The 18521-nt window shown below is 42.8% G+C and overlaps 1 protein-coding gene across 1 annotated transcript; it reads left to right on the top strand.

The window, feature by feature from the left end:
- Nucleotides 1-170: 170 nt before the first annotated feature.
- On the top strand, nucleotides 171-15212 carry slc6a3 (solute carrier family 6 member 3; the record flags this gene model as incomplete). Its single annotated transcript, XM_080541049.1, has 14 exons — nucleotides 171-456; nucleotides 728-859; nucleotides 2858-3080; nucleotides 5101-5239; nucleotides 5780-5914; nucleotides 6798-6901; nucleotides 7304-7428; nucleotides 7869-7981; nucleotides 8182-8310; nucleotides 8605-8704; nucleotides 14044-14144; nucleotides 14711-14878; nucleotides 14997-15068; nucleotides 15189-15212. The coding sequence occupies 14 exons, from the start codon at nucleotides 171-173 to the stop codon at nucleotides 15210-15212; spliced, it is 1851 nt and encodes a 616-aa protein (XP_080397175.1).
- Between the last annotated feature and the right edge of the window lie 3309 nt (nucleotides 15213-18521).

The raw sequence follows: 18521 nt of genomic DNA, 5'->3' as shown, positions 1-18521 counted from the left end.
GCGTGTATTCTTAATAACGTTGTGCATCTATGGGCAATTTGGTGAGTAACACCTTTTGAAAGAAACTAATAAACCAGCCCATGAGACTGAACCCTCCTCTCCCCCTTCAGGTCTGGGGGTTGAGGCTGTCGCGGTAGCTCCAGTGCCCCTCTGAAGTGCTTTACCATCCCATGATCAGAGCCAGAGTGCCAGTTGGTCAGATGTCTTCGGTAGTAGCCCCGGCAAAGCCCTCCAACACCATGGGCCCCAAGGAGGTGGAGTTGATCCTGGTGAAGGAGCAGAACGGGGTGCAGTTCACCACCACCACCCTGGTGAACCCCACCCAGACCGTCCCCTCAGGAGAGGAGCGCGAGACCTGGGCCAAGAAGATTGATTTCCTACTGTCAGTCATTGGCTTTGCTGTGGACCTGGCCAATGTCTGGAGATTCCCCTATCTGTGCTACAAGAACGGTGGAGGTGAGTCTGTGAATGGAGCTTTATCTGTTTGAGCAGCCGGCTGTTGGGGGGGGGGGGGGGGGGGGCGCCTTACAATCAAAAACCCCAAAATAAAGACATGTCCACAGCTGTGTAAGCTTAGATTATCTCTAACAATCAAGATGACCAATTATAGTTGTGTAGCATACACGTCTAACTGAGTATTCAGAATGATCGTCGAGATCTAGGTCTCTGTCTTTTGAGGTCGCCAGGGTTGTTGTCATGACCAACTGTGCTTGTGTCTGTCCCCCAGGAGCCTTCCTTGTCCCATACATGTTCTTCATGGTGATCGCAGGCATGCCTCTCTTCTACATGGAGCTCGCCCTTGGACAGTACAACCGAGAGGGAGCAGCAGGTGTCTGGAAAATCTGTCCCATATTCAAAGGTCATTCAGATTCAAATTTACCTCTCACACGCATGCATAAATGCATACAAGTGCACACACATGCATGCACAAACACATGTGCACGCACGCACACACACACACGCGCCGGCAAGCATGCATGCACGCACACACGTGCACACACGCACACACACACACCTCTGTGTTATTCTTACCTGTTCTACAACATTAAGCACAAACTGAGGTGTCAATAAAATGTACATAGACATCTCATAAGGGGTACCATTATTATTATTATTATTATTATTATTATTATTATTATTATTATTATTATGATTTGCGCATGACACTTATAGGTGATGCTTATTGGGGAGTTTGGAGAAGTCATGGTCTGGCTACACAAAACGTGTTGATAGTAGAGAGGTTTTCCTGTCTGTTGAACGACAGGCGTGGTTTATCTCCAAATGCTGCCACTCAGATGGAAGACTGAGATGATGGAATTGGCGTTTTAGAATCCCAGATTTTGATTCCTCCGTCCGTGGAAGGCACCTTTCCTGACACTCTTCCTGTACTTTCCAATAGACAACCCAGTGGGAGAACCATAGAATTATATAACATGCTGGAGGAATTGTCAAAAGAGTGTGACCTTCCCTGTCTTCGCATCTAACCATCCCTCATCATCGTGGTGCAGAGCGGACATGTTCCTGTCCAGCTTGATCTGTCATTAAATGTGTTTACTGGATGTCTCTGCCTGCTCAGGCTAGCAAAAGATAGCAGGTTGAGAGGTCCTATTTTCCAAAAGGACAATGACCATTACTCTGTCAGCCATGGGGATCCTTACTCCAGGGTGTCCTACTCTGAATATAGAGATCCCAGGATAGGATGAGGTCACCTGGTGTGTAGTCACTTTCTGTTATCAGTACTGTTATGAATTGGCAAGTCGGTTGAAGGTTTACAACGCTATTGATTTGCAAATATATGTCTCAGTGCATCATAACACAACATTGCCTGTGTGTGCTTACACTCATTTGTCCCTGTAGGGCCACCCTTTGATGTTCCATTCCCTTCTGGGTTCCATTTAGAACCATCTCTAGAAAGGTTTCAACATGGAAGCAAAAAAGGGTTCTTGAAAAGGCGCCCCCTACAGGGACAAATGATGGACCCTTTTTTGGAACTAGAACTTTTTTTAAAATAGTGTATAGTAGGTGTGTTGTGAATGTTCATGTATTGTTGCATGTGGTTGATCACATTTTCTGTGTACAGTATGTTCTGTAGAAGAGTATATCAATACTGATAGTCCTACTAATATCCGTAGATGGTTAAAATGAGTCAAAATGTCAATTATAATAGCCTGACACAAAAACAATGTGAATTTATCTGCCGTTCAAGTTCTTAATGTTGTTACATCTTTTAGACGTGTGTATGTGTATCTGTATGTGAACAGCATAAATACCCCTTTCAGTGTAGCAACTGTGCATCTCAGGATATGAGCAGACCACTGCAGCCCCGGTGTGTGTGGGGGGCCACCGCCTGTCCTCTGTGTGTGTTGTCAGCCGTAGAGGGAGCTGACTGAGAGACACAGCGGCCGTTGACGTCTTAATCACACGCCTGGCTCCGGCAATGGCTGTCACTCTCCAGGGGATTACAGTAATTACGGCTGATCAGCGTGTTTGTTTCCTTGGGATCAATGCTTTGAAAGGACTGAGGATCACACATGTGGTGCTAATAGGCAAATTCGCCCGAACAAATATCACTTCAGGGTTAAAGAGCATTCACGTCGAGAAAGAAATTAAAGAGGTACCCCCACTTGTTAGCAAAGGTTAGGATAAAAGTTAACATTTGAGCGTGGAAACGGTTTGAAATGCAGCGGAAAGGGCAGATATTTTTTTTAAAGTTAAACCACGGAGAGCCAAGCAAAGAGGCAACCTTTCTAAAGTTTTGCTATGTTTTCTTTATCCTCAAGTGCTTCGTCTAGCCTAGCGACTTACTTCATAAAAGTGTAGCATCAACTTAACAGTCCATAAATGTGTGTTTCCACAGGAGTGGGTTTCACAGTGATCCTCATCTCCCTGTATGTGGGCTTCTACTACAACGTCATCATCGTCTGGGCTCTGTTCTACCTGTTCTCCTCCTTCACCGGGGACCTTCCATGGGTGCACTGCAACAACACCTGGAACAGCCCCAACTGCTCCGAACTGGGGGACTTCAACAACTCACTCAACTCATCTCTGCACAAGTCCACTCCGGCTGCAGAGTACTTTGAGTAAGTTTGACCCTAGTCTCACATGACCCTAGTCTCACATGACCCTAGTCTCATTTGACCCTAGTCTTATATGACCCTAGTCTTATATGACCCTAGTCTCACATGGCCCTAGTCTCATATGACCCTAGTCTTATATGACCCTAGTCTTATATGACCCTAGTCTCACATGACCCTAGTCTCATATGACCCTAGTCTTATATGACCCTAGTCTCATATGACCCTAGTCTCACATGACCCTAGTCTCATATGACCCTAGTCTCACATGATCCTAGTCTCACATGACCCTGGTCTTATATAACCCTAGTCTCACATGACCCTAGTCTCATATGACCCTAGTCTCACATGACCCTAGTCTCACATGACCCTAGTCTCATATGACCCTAGTCTCACATGACCCTAGTCTTATATGACCCTAGTCTTATATGACCCTAGTCTTATATGACCCTAGTCTCACATGACCCTAGTCTCACATGATCCTAGTCTTATATGACCCTAGTCTCACATGACCCTAGTCTTATATGACCCTAGTCTCACATGACCCTAGTCTTATATGACCCTAGTCTCACATGACCCTAGTCTCACATGACCCTAGTCTTATATGACCCTAGTCTTATATGACCCTAGTCTCACATGACCCTAGTCTTATATGACCCTAGTCTCACATGACCCTAGTCTTATATGACCCTAGTCTCACATGATCCTAGTCTCACATGACCCTGGTCTTATATAACCCTAGTCTCACATGACCCTAGTCTCATATGACCCTAGTCTCACATGACCCTAGTCTCACATGACCCTAGTCTCATATGACCCTAGTCTCACATGACCCTAGTCTTATATGACCCTAGTCTTATATGACCCTAGTCTTATATGACCCTAGTCTCACATGACCCTAGTCTCATATGACCCTAGTCTCACATGACCCTAGTCTCATATGACCCTAGTCTCACATGACCCTAGTCTCATATGACCCTAGTCTCACATGACCCTAGTCTCACATGACCCTAGTCTCATATGACCCTAGTCTCACATGACCCTAGTCTTATATGACCCTAGTCTTATATGACCCTAGTCTTATATGACCCTAGTCTTATATGACCCTAGTCTCACATGACCCTAGTCTCATATGACCCTAGTCTCACATGAACCTAGTCTCACATGACCCTAGTCTCACATGACCCTAGTCTAATATGGGTGGCTAGAGAGGACGGCTAGCAATCGGAAGGTTGCTGGTTCGATCCACGCCACGGAGGGAGCTGCATGTGAGCTGGTGACTGGAGGGTTGCCGGGCATCATATCTAAGGTGCCTACCACTGCCCTTCTGCCCTTGAGCAAGGCACTTAACCCCTAATTGCTCCAGGGGTACTGACTTTGCCTAGAGCAAAAAAATACATGTCGTTGTACTGACAAAAAGGTTGAATCTAATTGAAAACATGATCCAAACCCATAGTTTGGCCTTCTGAGGCTAGTTTGACTTTATGTACTATACATTCAAACTGGAATCCTGCCCCTTGCATGGAGCTCGCCAGTTCTCTTTGCCGGTTTACAGGTGTCTCATATTTCGCAGAGGGGGTTGGTTTGTTTTGACACTCCAGGCTTCTCATGGACAGGCGTTGCTATTTCCATCTCCACCTGTGAACAATTTCAATTTCCGAGCCTGAGTCACAGCCATTGGAGCGTGAGCGGTAGGACTTTGCAGGAGCAGGAGTCATCCGAATCAACATTAACTTTCATTTGACATGTGCGGCCATTCATTTGACACATTTCAAGTTTCATGATTAGCCAGTAATTGGGGCACAAATGTTTTACACAAGCATATTCAATTATTTGTAACTCCATACGGTAAATATAAGAAATTGCTTTATTAGGAATAACCCCTTGAGATATGCTATCTCGTTTTCGAGGGGGTCCTGTAAATACAGAGCTCCTGTCTTCGATCAAATAACTGTGATAGAAGTTGAGTGTTGGTCAGGCGCCTCAGGTGATGAGTCACTCCAGGGTTGCTGCTGTGTCATTGCAGACGAGGGGTGCTCCACCTCCAGGACAGCGAAGGCATTGGAGACTTGGGTCTTCCCCGCTGGCAGCTCACTTCCTGCCTGGCCGTGGTCATGCTGGTCCTCTACTTCAGCCTGTGGAAAGGGGTCAAGACCTCAGGGAAGGTAGTGAACAAAATCAACCATGGGAGTCTTCAAGGTCTCGATGCACACACTTCTCTGATGCACATTGTTGTAGCCTGAGTAGTAATGAATGCACACCGACTTTAGGAACTTTACTGAAAGTCTACAGTTCTACACTGTCAAGCAGCACACTGAACACAGTGGGCGGGGTAACCCCTTTCACCTGTCCTGGAGGTACAAGGACTTCACTGAACAAAGGTTCCTAGGTGCAGCATCTTAAACACAGTGGCACAATTTCAATCTATAACACACATCATATGCACTGTTGAACTGATTAATTCAAAGCACTCTTTTAGAGCTTTTTTGAAGCTAAACAGTACAATCTTACAGTGCATTCTGCTCAGTGAATGTATATCCTGATACAAAATGGTGGCCGTAACATCTTGTTGTCTCTGTGATGTTGAAATGTACGTATATATATATATATACTGCACGGTTGTGGTAGAGCATGTGCAGCTGTAGTCAGCTCAGATACGACCTGGCCCTGTGAGTGGGGCGCTGAGTGCCTGTGTGCTGGTGCAGGTCGTGTGGATCACAGCCACCATGCCGTACGTGGTCCTGACGGTCCTGCTTCTCCGCGGAGTCACCCTGCCCGGGGCCATTGATGGCATTAAGGCCTACCTCAGCGTGGACTTCCTCCGACTCTGTGAGGCTGGGGTTAGTATGTCTGCTGTCCACCGTTGTGTGTGTGCGCGTGTGTGTGTGTGTGTGTGTGCGTGTGTGTGTGTGTGTGCATACTCACATGCATGCGTGTATCTTTGTGTGTGTGTGTGTGTGAGAGAGAGAGAGAGAGAGAGAGAGAGAGAGAGAGAGAGAGAGAGAGAGAGAGAGAGAGAGAGAGAGAGAGAGAAAGAGAGAATTCATCATTGACTAATTCATTTAATAATGAGCTTCAAAGCTACTCTTTAGGGATGGCGGTTGTGTCCTTGGCTGCCTCTCGGCACCCTGGCATCATAAAGGACTGGGATGGGGGACCCCTTGAACAACTGACACACTGTTTTGTTTTGCAGGGTTGTATGAGCAAACCGTTATGGGAGACATTAAAGCAGTCTATATCATGATTTATCCATTGTTTTACTAATGCACCCCATATTGGTGTTTTTAGAATGTGTGTGTGTGTGTGTGTGTGTGTGTGTGTGTGTGTGTGTGTGTGTGTGTGTGAGACAGAGAAAGGGAGAGAGAGAGAGAAAGAGAGAGCTTCAATGTATGCTTATTATAGTGTATGAAAATATGTGTTTAGACAATTTGTTTAATATTTAGCTATCCATTAAACCCTTCTCCCATCCGATGAAGTAGTAAATATTCCCTTTGCCTTAAGTAAGCTATAAGAATCTCCAGTTCCCCTAAGCACACGACTAAAGACTCAAAGCAGCAATTTGAGAATTAGATTAGACACATGCATGCAGCAGCAATTTGCAAAATTACCCTGTATTCAGAAGTGTCTTTCATCTTTCTGTTGAATGAGTTTCCTGCAATTATCTCTAATAACAGCTTTTTTCCCTGTGTCTTTTGTGCTGTTCCCCGGGCGTTTGTTTTGTAGGTCTGGATAGAGGCTGCCACTCAGATCTGCTTCTCTTTGGGAGTCGGGTTTGGTGTGCTAATAGCGTTTTCAAGCTATAACAAATTCAGCAACAACTGCTATAGGTAAGGTAGAACCCAGTGTTGATAGCCTAATAGAGCTCCCCTTCGTGTGTGCTTTTCAATTACAATACCTTTGAAGCTCCTTCCCGCCCATGGCTTTGACACCAATCTCTGCAACAACAGATAATAACGATACGCACCAAACTGCAGCGGCGTATGGCTCTCCCCTGAAATGTTGACCCAACATACAGAGTCACTGTCAATAATGTCACCGCATATTATGAGTCACCACAATGCCTCAGCTTCTGTCTGCACTGTTTCTTATTGTAGTCATGGCTAGCTTTGCTTCCAGTACAGTTCATACAGAGTCTCTTTTTTGATCGGAACAATGGAACCTCTCGTGTTCATAGAATTTGAAGTGTTTTAAATGCTGCCTGTTTTTTTTCTTCTTCTTCTATTTCACAGAGATGCCATCATCACCAGCTCCATCAACTCATTGACCAGCTTCTTCTCTGGTTTCGTCATCTTCTCCTTCCTGGGTTACATGTCTCAGAAGCACAATGTGCCGCTGGACAAAGTGGCCACAGATGGTGAGTCTGTGTCACACTCACCGATGATTGATTGATTGATTGATTGGTTGATTTTTGTCTTAAAGAGAGACCTGGATACTTGATGTGGTGCATTCGATTTTTCTGAAAACTTTCTTTGGGAATATGGCCAATTTATTCATTGCCAGTCTGCCAATGTAATCGACCTTCTGCCATGCAGTATATGGCATATTCAAATTCAGCTGCAGAAGGCTTGTTTATGTCAGGACTGATTGAAAATCTATAAGTGTTCAAGGCATATCACGTCTCTGAAATATGAAAGAGGCAAAGTGCTATTAGCAATTTGCAAATGTTGTCAACATCTATAGGTGTTGACATGTTTCGATCAATGCTGTCGCCTGTTACTACAGTAGGAACAAATAATTGACAAACAAACAATTGAACATATACTATAACAGTGTGTTATGTTGTTGTGTTGACAGGGCCTGGACTTGTGTTCATCATATATCCAGAGGCCATTGCAACATTACCTGGATCTTCAGTATGGGCTGTCATCTTCTTCATTATGTTACTGACTCTTGGTATTGACAGTGCTGTAAGTACACATCATTTCCATGTAACCTATAGGCTATTGATAATTAATGTTGAACAAACTATGAATACATTCATGTTTGAGAAGTATGCTATGGGGAAGAGTGCATAGATATTCCTTATTTCTGTTTGATGTTGTTTTTGTCTTTGAATGGTTCCAGAGGCCCAGCTATGCTAAATGAAGTGTTTTGTCTCTGCTTCTAGATGGGGGGGATGGAGTCGGTGATCACAGGACTGATGGACGAATTCAAGTATCTCCACAAACACAGAGAACTCTTCACTCTCTTTATTGTTGTGTCCACCTTTCTCATCTCACTCTTCTGTGTCACTAACGTAAGTATTCAATGTTATTTTTCCGCCACCACATAAAAAGTGCTGTAGTCAGACAGCAACCAACATTTGAGAGTCTAATATACTTGTGCAAATGACACATCAAAAGCAAGGCAAACTTTCATGTGTCACCTTTAAGTTGCATCACAGAATATGTAGTAGTACACATTTCACCTGATCATCTCCCAGTTGGATCATGTTTTGGATCAAGCGAAGGGTTGAGAATGACACAAAGCAACGTTGTGAAGACACTGCGCCACCATCTCTTGGTCAATTGCTCCTTCCTCTTTCCTCCAGGGTGGAATCTATGTGTTTACTCTGCTGGACCACTTTGCTGCGGGGACATCGATTCTCTTTGGAGTGCTTATTGAGGCAATCGGCATTGCCTGGTTCTATGGTAAGGTGGGGGAGGGGGTGGGGGGGACTCCTAACTTGTCATGGCCAGCAAAGCTGATGCCACATTAGGCCTTTGATGGGATATCAGCCTGGATGTGGAACCGCTGTGCTCCCATGCAGTACAACCTCATTAAGATCTCAGGATGGGGGAAATAAAAGGCTCAATTGCTTTTTGGCCCTCTCGGTCTGTTTCACACTGCTCTTGTGTTGGGGTGTCTGGGACTGACATGGTTGAGGCCCATACAAGAGTTTACTGTTAATGAATACTGTATATGAGATACCAGACGCTGTCGGTTGTGTGTAGATTGAAATTACAGAAAGTCAGAAGTTTACATACACTTCAGCCAAACACATTTAAACTCAGTTACACAGAACTGGTGTAACTGAGTCAGGTTTGGAGGCCTCCTTGCTCTCACACACTTTTTCAGTTCTGCCCACACATGTTCTATAGGATTGAGGTCAGGGTGACCATTTTGCCACAACATTGGAAGTATGTTTGGGGTCATGTCCATTTGGAAGACCCATTTGCGACCAAGCTTTAACTTTCTGTCTTGAGATGTTGCTTCAATATATCTATACAATGTTCTTCCTCATGATGCCATCTAATTTGTGAAGTGCACCAGTCCCTCCTGCAGCAAAGCACCCCCACAACATGATGCTGCCACCTCCGTGCTTCACAGTTGGGATGGTGTTCTTTGGCTTGCAAGCCGCCTCCCCCTTTTTCCTCCAAACATAATCATGGTCATTATGGCCGAACAGTAACATTCTTGTTTCAGACCAGAGGACATTTCTCCAAAAAGTAAGATCTTTGTCCCCATGTGCAGTTGCAAACCATAGTCATAGATTTATGATGGTTTTGGAGCAGTGGGTTCTTCCTTGCTGAGTGGCTTTTCAGGTTATGTCGATATCACTATTTGCACTTGTGGTTAGATGCTAAACTGCATTTCGTTGTCTAGTACTTGTACTTTGCAATGGCAATAAAGTTTAATCTAATCTAGGACTTGTTTCACTGTGGATATAGATACATTTGTTTCTTCCGGAATCTTCACAAAGTCCTTTGCTGTTGTTCTGGGGTTGACATGCACTTTTTGCACCAAAGTTCGTTCATCTCTTGGAGACAGAACACGTGTCCTTCCTGAGCAGTATGATGTGGTCCCATGGTGTTTATACTTGCGTACTATTGTTTGTACAGATGAACGTGGTACCTTTTGGCTGATTTCTTTTGTTTTTCCCATGATGTCAAGAAAAGAGGCACTGAGTTTGAAGGTAGGCCTTAAAATACATCCACAGGTACACCGTCAGGGGTAGGGTGGTCTAGTGGATAGTGAGTTGGACTTGTGATCGGAAGGTTGTGAGTTCAAATCCCGCCTGAAGCCACACCACTACTAGTGTGCCCTTGGGTAAGGCACTTAGCCCTCAGTTACTCCAGGGGGAATGTCCCTGTAATTCGTAATTGTAAGTCGCTTTGGATAAAAGCGTCTGCTAAATGACAACATTATTAAAAATTAAATTACCGTCAAATGACTCAAATTATGTCAACTTGTCAAGCCTATCAGAAGCTTCTAATCTAAAGCCATGACATTCAACTTCTGATCCACAGGAATTGTGATATAGTGAATTATAAGTAATCTGTCTGTAAATCATTGTTGGAAAAATTACTTTTGTCATGCACAAAGTCAAACTATAGTTTGTTAACATGAAATCTGTGGAGTGGTTTAAAAAAATCAGTTTGAATGACTTCAACCTAAGTGTATGTAAACTTAAACTGTATATGGTTTGTTATGGCGTTCCTGATGTTTCTCTCGATTACAGTAATCACCATAACAGGAATATAACCTAGGCTGAATGTAGGTTTCCCTGTGGAGTGTATTTCATTTCTCCCTTACCTCCATTAAGGAGCTTGACATGCTTTGAGAAAATACAGCCTGAAAACACCCACAGGCATGTGCAGTAAAATAATAACTCCAAAGTTCAGGTAAAAAAGTGAAGTCTCAGAGATCAGGACTACCGATGGGAAGATCAATATTGGAATAAATGCTAACAAGCCGTCTGGCCCAGGGGTCAGTATGCTGCCCTGCATTGGTGGGTGTTAACCTCCCCAGACAACTCTAGCCTGGGGCTCCAATGGCCTTTTCCCAAGCTCAATCACTGCTGACAGATACCAGTGGCCCATGCCCTCCATCAGCACACCTACCTGCACTTAATAGCTGGTAGTCATTCTCGATTTCTGCCCCCACGTTGAGAAGTGCCTCCAAGGCACTGGAACGAAAGGGAGAAGGTAGACCAAGGCGAAACTAAAATAAGAAACTTGACCTGATTCTGGTATCAAGCATGCTACCAAAAATATTGTTCCCATTGGAATTAGATTTAAAGAGATGTATGGTCGAACATGAAGTATTCCAGGTACAAAATTGGATTTTCTTTATAACTTTGTGTTTCAGCCTCAAGGGTCCATAACTGCGGCAGTTTAAATCTTATTTTTCTCTACTGAATTTGCTGTGTGAAAGATGATTCTGTTCTTAAAAAGTAAAAAGACTAGTGTCCTGCGTAAGTGATGGGACAGTGAGGCATTTGTTCTTCTTTCGGCTCTACTCTCTAAAAGTTTGGATTTTAAACAAAATATGATGAGGTAAAAGTAGAGATTCTCAGCTTTTATTTGATGGCATTGTGTACATATTGGTTTCACCACTTTTATGAATAGTCCACCTATTTCAAGGGACCCTAAAGTAATGGAACAGATAATGTCCAAAATGAGCTAAACTAGTGTTTAGTATTTGGTCTGTAATAACTGTATGAAGTCTGTGACTCATTGACCCCACCAGACACTGGGTATTTTCTCTGGCGATGCTCTGCCAGGCCTGTACTGTAGCCATCTTGTTGGTTGTTTTTAGGTATTTTTGCCTAAAATCTTACCATCATCAGGAAATGAAATGCATGTTCAATTGGATTGAAATCTGCAGATTAACGTTCCACTTTTTGGATATGAAAAACTCCCTAGTTGCTATGGCAGTATGTTTTGGCTCATTGTCTGACTGTACAGAATGATGAAGCACCATCTAATGAATTTGAAGGCATTTGCTTGCACTCGCGTGGACACGTTGTTTCTGTACACTTCAGAATACATTCTGCTGTGCCCCGCGGTGGTGTAGCGGTCTAAGCACTGGCCACTAGTGCAAGCTGCCCACCGGGGACTGGGATCGAATCCCAGCTCGCCAGATCCGGATATGGCTGGGGCACACACGGGGAGCGGCATATTGGGCGGCCGCTCCCGAGGGCGGTATAGGAGTATTTCCGGACAAGGATCCGTCGCGCAGCACTGCCCCCTGGGTGCCGGAATAACGGTGCTGGGCTCGAGGAGCCAGTCAGCTAGTCTGCCTGGCGGCCTCCTCTGGGACTGCCGGCCACGGGGTCGTGCGGCGGATCCTTCGCAATAGGCAGGGGATAATTGGATGCTAGGTTGGGTTCAATTGGCTACCAAATTGGGTGAAAAAGGGATAAAATCTGAAAAACAAATTTATTAAAAAAAAAGAATACATTCTGCTGCTGCCGTAGTTGCAGTTACAATCCTCAATTAAGACAAGTTAGTAAGTTCTACTGGCAGGCAGCTATACATCTCCTCCCACCATGTTTCACAGATACGGTAGTATGCTGTAAATCTTGGGCAGATCCTTTTTTCTCCAAACGTTCCTCTTGCAATCACTCTGGTCCAAGACAATATAAATCTTATCTGTCCACAAGACCATGTTCCAGACCTCTGCAGGTTTTTCTTTTTTTTTTGCAAACTGTACCCTGACCATCCTTTTTGAGGATAACTCCTTTGGCTGGTGAGGAATTCTGTGGATTGTAGTCTCTGATACATTAATACATACCTCCTGGAGAGTGTTCTTGATCTGTGGGACAGTTCTTTTTTCCCCCTTAATTATGGTGAGCATTCTCCAGTCATCTACTTTAAGCGTATGTGTGTACGACACATAAGGATTTTCAAAATCTTAACAGTTTTTTTTATCTGAAACAGACCACACACATGAAGATAAAAAATCTTGGATTGAACAGCCTTGATCGTATTGTGTGTGGTGTGCGCCGATATTCCCATTTCAGCACCCCACATACATAAAGATTATCGTTACGACAGTCTAGAGTCTCGTTCCCCAAGCCAGAAATCTCGCGTGATCAGACGTGATCTAACGTAGTACCCTGACTGACCTGTACGAGGCAGCCATGTGCGACAGGGCAAATAAAGTGCAGAAGAACTTAAAGAAGTCAGCTCGCTTCTTGATTGGCTACATTCCATCCACATCACAATCGGACTCGCAAGTAGGGTTGCCAGGTGGGATTGACATTTTCCACCCTAACCACAGTCTAAAACCGCTAATTCCACCCAAAAAACCCGAGCCCATCTGGCAACCCTAGTCGGGAGTTGTCGGGAGTCGGGAGTTGCCCCCACACATAAGGATTTTTGGTCGTAAATATTGAACACGTTTAACATTTACGATTGTCGGCCCCGACCATTTTCCGAGCAGATTGTCGGGAGAAATGGACTCTTAACACACCTCCCACCACAGGATAATCTTGTAGGATAATCTTTAGAGCCATCCGATAATCGGGCATTTGCTGTCTTTGGTCGGAAGGGGGAAAATCGGCCCGAAATCGGACAGATTATCTTTGTGTGTTTACCTGGCTTTAGATGTCTTCCTTGACCTACCAGCCTGTTTGCGTTTGCTGAACTCATCAGTGTTTTTTTTTCTTCTTTTTAATGATGTTCCAAAAACAAAGATTTTGTCAAGCCTAAAGTTTTGGCTATGTTTCTGACAGTTTTTTTTTCCTTCTGATTTTCCAGCCTAATAATGACTTACTTGACTTTCATTGACACCTCTTTGGTCCTCATGTTGACAGACAGGAATCGCAAACTGAAAAGGCAAAGAGATTGTTATTCTCTTATGCCAGCACAAATGATGTGACCAGAAACACCTGTCAAGCCAATTGTCCCATTACTTTTGCATACCCTAAACCTAAAACTATGGGACTATGCATAAAAAGTGTACTTTCTGAATGGTGAAAGCAATATGTACACAAATATCATCAAATAAAAACTGACAATTTGTATGTTAACCTCATAGTACTGTTTTAACATTTAAAATCCAAACTTCTTGAGTGTTGGTCCAAAAGAAGAAAACATGCTTCAACTGTCCCATTACTTACTCAGGGCACTGTACATTGTTATACAGGAAGGGACCAAAGAAAATGTCACTGGGATCCTTATATCTGGAAAGAATATAATTGTGGAATTGACTTGACTTCGGTCATACAGAATACGTAAATGTTAGAGGTTCTCTGTTTCAGGAGTGGACCGCTTTAGTGATGACATTGAGGAGATGATTGGTCAGAGACCAGGACTGTACTGGAGGCTGTGCTGGAAGTTTGTGAGTCCATGCTTCCTCCTGGTAAGTGAACATGCTGGTCCCACATCCCTATCTAAACCGCAACTATGGAAAGAGGCAATGAACATGCATATTAACACTTAATCAGCCATGAGTAAAGTAAAAAAAAGTGTTATATCTTTGCACTCGATCAAATTTCAGGACCCTCCTTTCATGACTTATCCTAGATATGTGCGTTCTACCACCCAGTATCCTTCCATTTAAAAAATTGCATCAGGATAAGCTAATATAAAGCTATTTTTACGTTTTTATGTGTAGGAAGCAGGCTAATTTACAAGCGGCCAACTAGTGGTCGTTGTGTGTAAATAGCAGCTTGAGCATTGTAAAGAAGAGGCGGCTCTTTTTGTAGGTAAAAAGGCACGGTTGTTCTAGTGTTAAGATATGATCACATCATCAATAAGACACATGAATGGCAGAACAACAGGACATGGAATCGTGCCAAGGATGGTATTATTGGTATTGTCTTCCGCAGTAATGACTGAGACCACAGTAGTTTACCAGTTTCAATAGAAGATGGTCCAGGACTATTTAGAATCTTGCTTTCTAACCCCTAACATCTGTCCTCCTAGGGCATGGTTGTGGTCAGTTTTGCCACCTTTGATCCTCCAAGCTATGGAACATACACATTTCCAGTGTGGGCCAACATGATCGGATGGTGCTTGGCCATATCCTCCATGACCATGGTGCCCCTCTATGCCATCTACAAATTATGCACCTTACCAGGAAAGTTCTGTGATGTAAGTGAGGTTTATGAACAAAATATAAAATATCAAGTATGAGAGTATTAAAAAAAAAAGCATGTATAATGGATATGATATTTCTCCATTATTTCACTTCCATCCTCTCTTTCTACAGAGACTGGCGTATGCCATAACCCCTGAGACAGAGCATCACTTGGTGGACGATGGAGAAGTTCGGCAGTTTACGGTAGGCTCACCTTAGTAAAGGGCCTTTTATGGGATGCAGATGTACTGAAGATATTGTACTAGATATTGTACTGCCATTCAGACTGTTTTCCTTATTGTGATTTTCTAATGGTTTCAACAGCTGCGTCATTGGCTGGTGATTTGAGCGATGAAGTAGAGTAGAGTTGGACCTTTCACAAGGAGGGTGGAGGCACAGCAAGTGTAAGAAGAGCTACCGGCGTGGGGGCGGGGGAGTTAAGTGCCAACAAAACCGTGAAATTGTAGTGGTCTTTAATTTCGTCAATGAAGATGTGGCTGTGCAGTGACCTTGATCACAGTGTTGGTGACACTTTGTCAATATCAATCTTAGCTCTATTTACAATGACTGTTATGATGGCTAATGTTGTCCACCGATATTTATGTATATTTGTTCGTTTCTTTTTGTGATCTGAGAAAAGCTGAGGCTATTCGGTCGGTGTAAACAGTGTTGACGGAACATCATTTTAAACTTCGGAATCAATCAATTATAGCCAAGAACATAGAATAGTTTTCCTGCATTGTATCTGAAACGTGTATGTTTTAGATTAAGTTTGTTACAAGAAGTAACAGCTGCAAAATGTGATGTAAAAAGTATGCTTTTTACAATTTGCAAACAGTTTACTTTGATGTTACTTGAAAAATGATTAGCCTATTCTTCATCTCTGAAAATGTATATGGTATTATTAATGCAATGTAGGCTGTACAGTATATGACAATGAACATCTGGGATAAAAATCCTGTTGCAATCTTGTTGCATTAAGCAGTCTCAATATTGAGTATGTTCCAATGTTCCAAATCGATTGCTGACCATTATGATTGGTTAATGTGTTAGCCCCTAGGTTAATATTAAGCTGTATTAAACTGACTGACCCACTGAGGTACAGTATGATCATATAGTGCAATATTGTAGTGCAATAGAATCCAGTTAACCAAAGATCAAAGTGGACACATTTTGGAGATGTTATAATTTTGTCATGCAGGATTTTGTTTGTCAGGGGACCTGAATCATATTTCAACCATGTATTCTGTTTTTCAAGAAGTATTGAGAAATATATCAGGCTTTGGTCAGATAGCCTCTTCTCTGTCTGTGTTGGTCAACAGAGAGACTTCATCTGATTAGGGAATTATGGGTCAGATATTGCATTATGATAAGGAATGATTGATAATCATGTAAGGACTATGTCTGATTACTAAATACTACTACTACTACTATAATCCTTAATTCAATGTTGCTTATTTACACCTTGATAAAATCTACACAGACATATTTATTAACTCATGAACCAGTACACTATGTTGTGAAAATGCAATGAGACAAATGAATATGATGATGACAGTATTTGACACCCAGTTAAAAGGATCTTGCCCATTTTAGTCAAGAAGGTACTGTATGGTTTAAATTAACAGATCTGTTTTACTCCCTTTGTAATCATTCTGCAACATGGTTCCCCGATCCTAAGTTTCCAAACTGGCTATTTTGAAACTGAAATTGCTCACCTGTCTGAATTTCTCATGAAAGCACATGGCTTTAATGGTTTACAGAGAAGTGATCCAGTAATTCAGGACTGTTTTAAAGCTGCTTTTACATTTAATTGAATAACTTGTCTGTACTGTAATCTTGGAAGTATATATACTGTATATGTGTGTAATGTAACATTTAGAGGGGCTTGTATTGTATGGTATGATATTTTACAGGCTAACATGAACTATTTTTCCTGTTTTCCGTGTTGATGCTGAGGGGTATGTTTGAAAATTAGGCCACAACCTGTATTATTATTATCTGTTTAGTGAACTACACCCCACTCTATTCTTGCTTTAACACCTTATTACTGTAGAAAACATCTGAAAAAAAAAATAGCAGACATGCAGATAAAAACGGGTCTACAATGTTTTTACTTTCACCTCAACACACATACAGCACATGTAAAACTTTAGAATGAATAAGTCACAGTTGTATGCCTGCGCTACTTTGCCTTGTGCTGTTTCAGCCTATTTAGATTATTTTGTACCGTAAGTCACAGAAATAAAATTTGGTTTTAAAAACTGCTTCTGTGTCTGAATATACTCAAACGTGAAATATTCTGAACATGCATAAGATGATCATGACGAAGACACATCAGCCAAGATTGACAAGAACAACTGATACAGTAAAGTGTGCCATACACAAAACAAACAAAAACATTAGGGATATACTGATATTAGAGTATCCTATACAGACATAAAGACACTTCTTACTCTATTCTTACATGTTTTCTTCAGTAGAAGGATCATTAACATATGAGATGGAAGTTGTAACGTAGTCATAATGTCTAAGAGTTTCATATTTCCATGTTTTATAGAATACAAGTGAAAGTTTGGTTTGGTCTCACCATGAAATAAAAACTCTACTTGATCCATCTCTCTCTCCTCTCTCTCTCTCTCTCTCTCTCTCTCTCTCTCTCTCTCTCTCTCTCTCTCTCTCTCTCTCTCTCTCTCTCTCTCTGTCTCTCTCTATCTCTCTCTCTCTCTCTCCCTCCCTCTCTCTCCCTCTCTCTCTCTGTCTCTCCCTTATTCTCTCTCTCTCTCTGTCTCTCTTTCTCTCTCTCTCTCGCTCTCTCCCTCTCTCTCTCTCTCTCTCTCATCAAGCAAGGAGCGATCTGCTGAAAAGTCGATTGTCCTTACTTTTAGTTGTAATGGGCTTGTGATTTGGAAACCAATAAAAACACTTGGCAAGGCATCTCTGTGGCAGCATTTGTCACTATTTCTGGTCACATTGCTGTCTGAAATGACAGCTCATCAATAAGTTGCACAAAATGCAGGATTTGTTTATTCACACTTACAGTATATAAAGTCTAAGAGGTTCACATCTGAGAATAATGTACAATGTCATCCTACAGTTTTTAAAAGGTCTGAGTCATGAGAATGTAGCCAGGTAGTCAACATAGATGTAAATGACATAGTTAGCAGAATATGTTCAATAAGACATGTTACACTTCAAGTGCATATTTCAACAAGCCAATAAATGGAAATGCACAGGCTTTACCAAGACAATACACACAATGTTAACCCTTTGGTGAAATTACACCTAAACGAGAGCATTGCCAAAGAATTAACTGCCAAAGAATTGCCAAACCACCAAACCAGGCAATTCAATCAACAATACTTTGATACATGCTACAAAATGAAGCATCATCATTTATGCATTTTTGGTGAGTTAAGTCACGTTCCGCCACACACGTTGATCTGAAGACAAAAAGAGTTGCATGTCTCCTCTCAGCTGCTGCTGTGGCAGATATGTTTGTCCATAAAAGGGCATACGGTGGAGGCACACACCCAACACAGCTATAGGGAATGGCCATCCTTCATCTTATGACCACACCCTTTACACCCGCCCACACCTGAGGCCCCACCCTTCCCTGCTGGCCCTCCCCGCCCTCCCTCCCACCTCCCCTCCCCC

Source organism: Nansenia antarctica (genome assembly GCF_963989245.1).
Source record: "Nansenia antarctica genome assembly, chromosome: 10".
In the NCBI taxonomy this organism is placed as follows: Eukaryota; Metazoa; Chordata; class Actinopteri; order Argentiniformes; family Microstomatidae; genus Nansenia; species Nansenia antarctica.
Note: the sequence above shows the minus strand (reverse complement) of the source record. Positions and strands in the feature narration are given on the sequence as shown.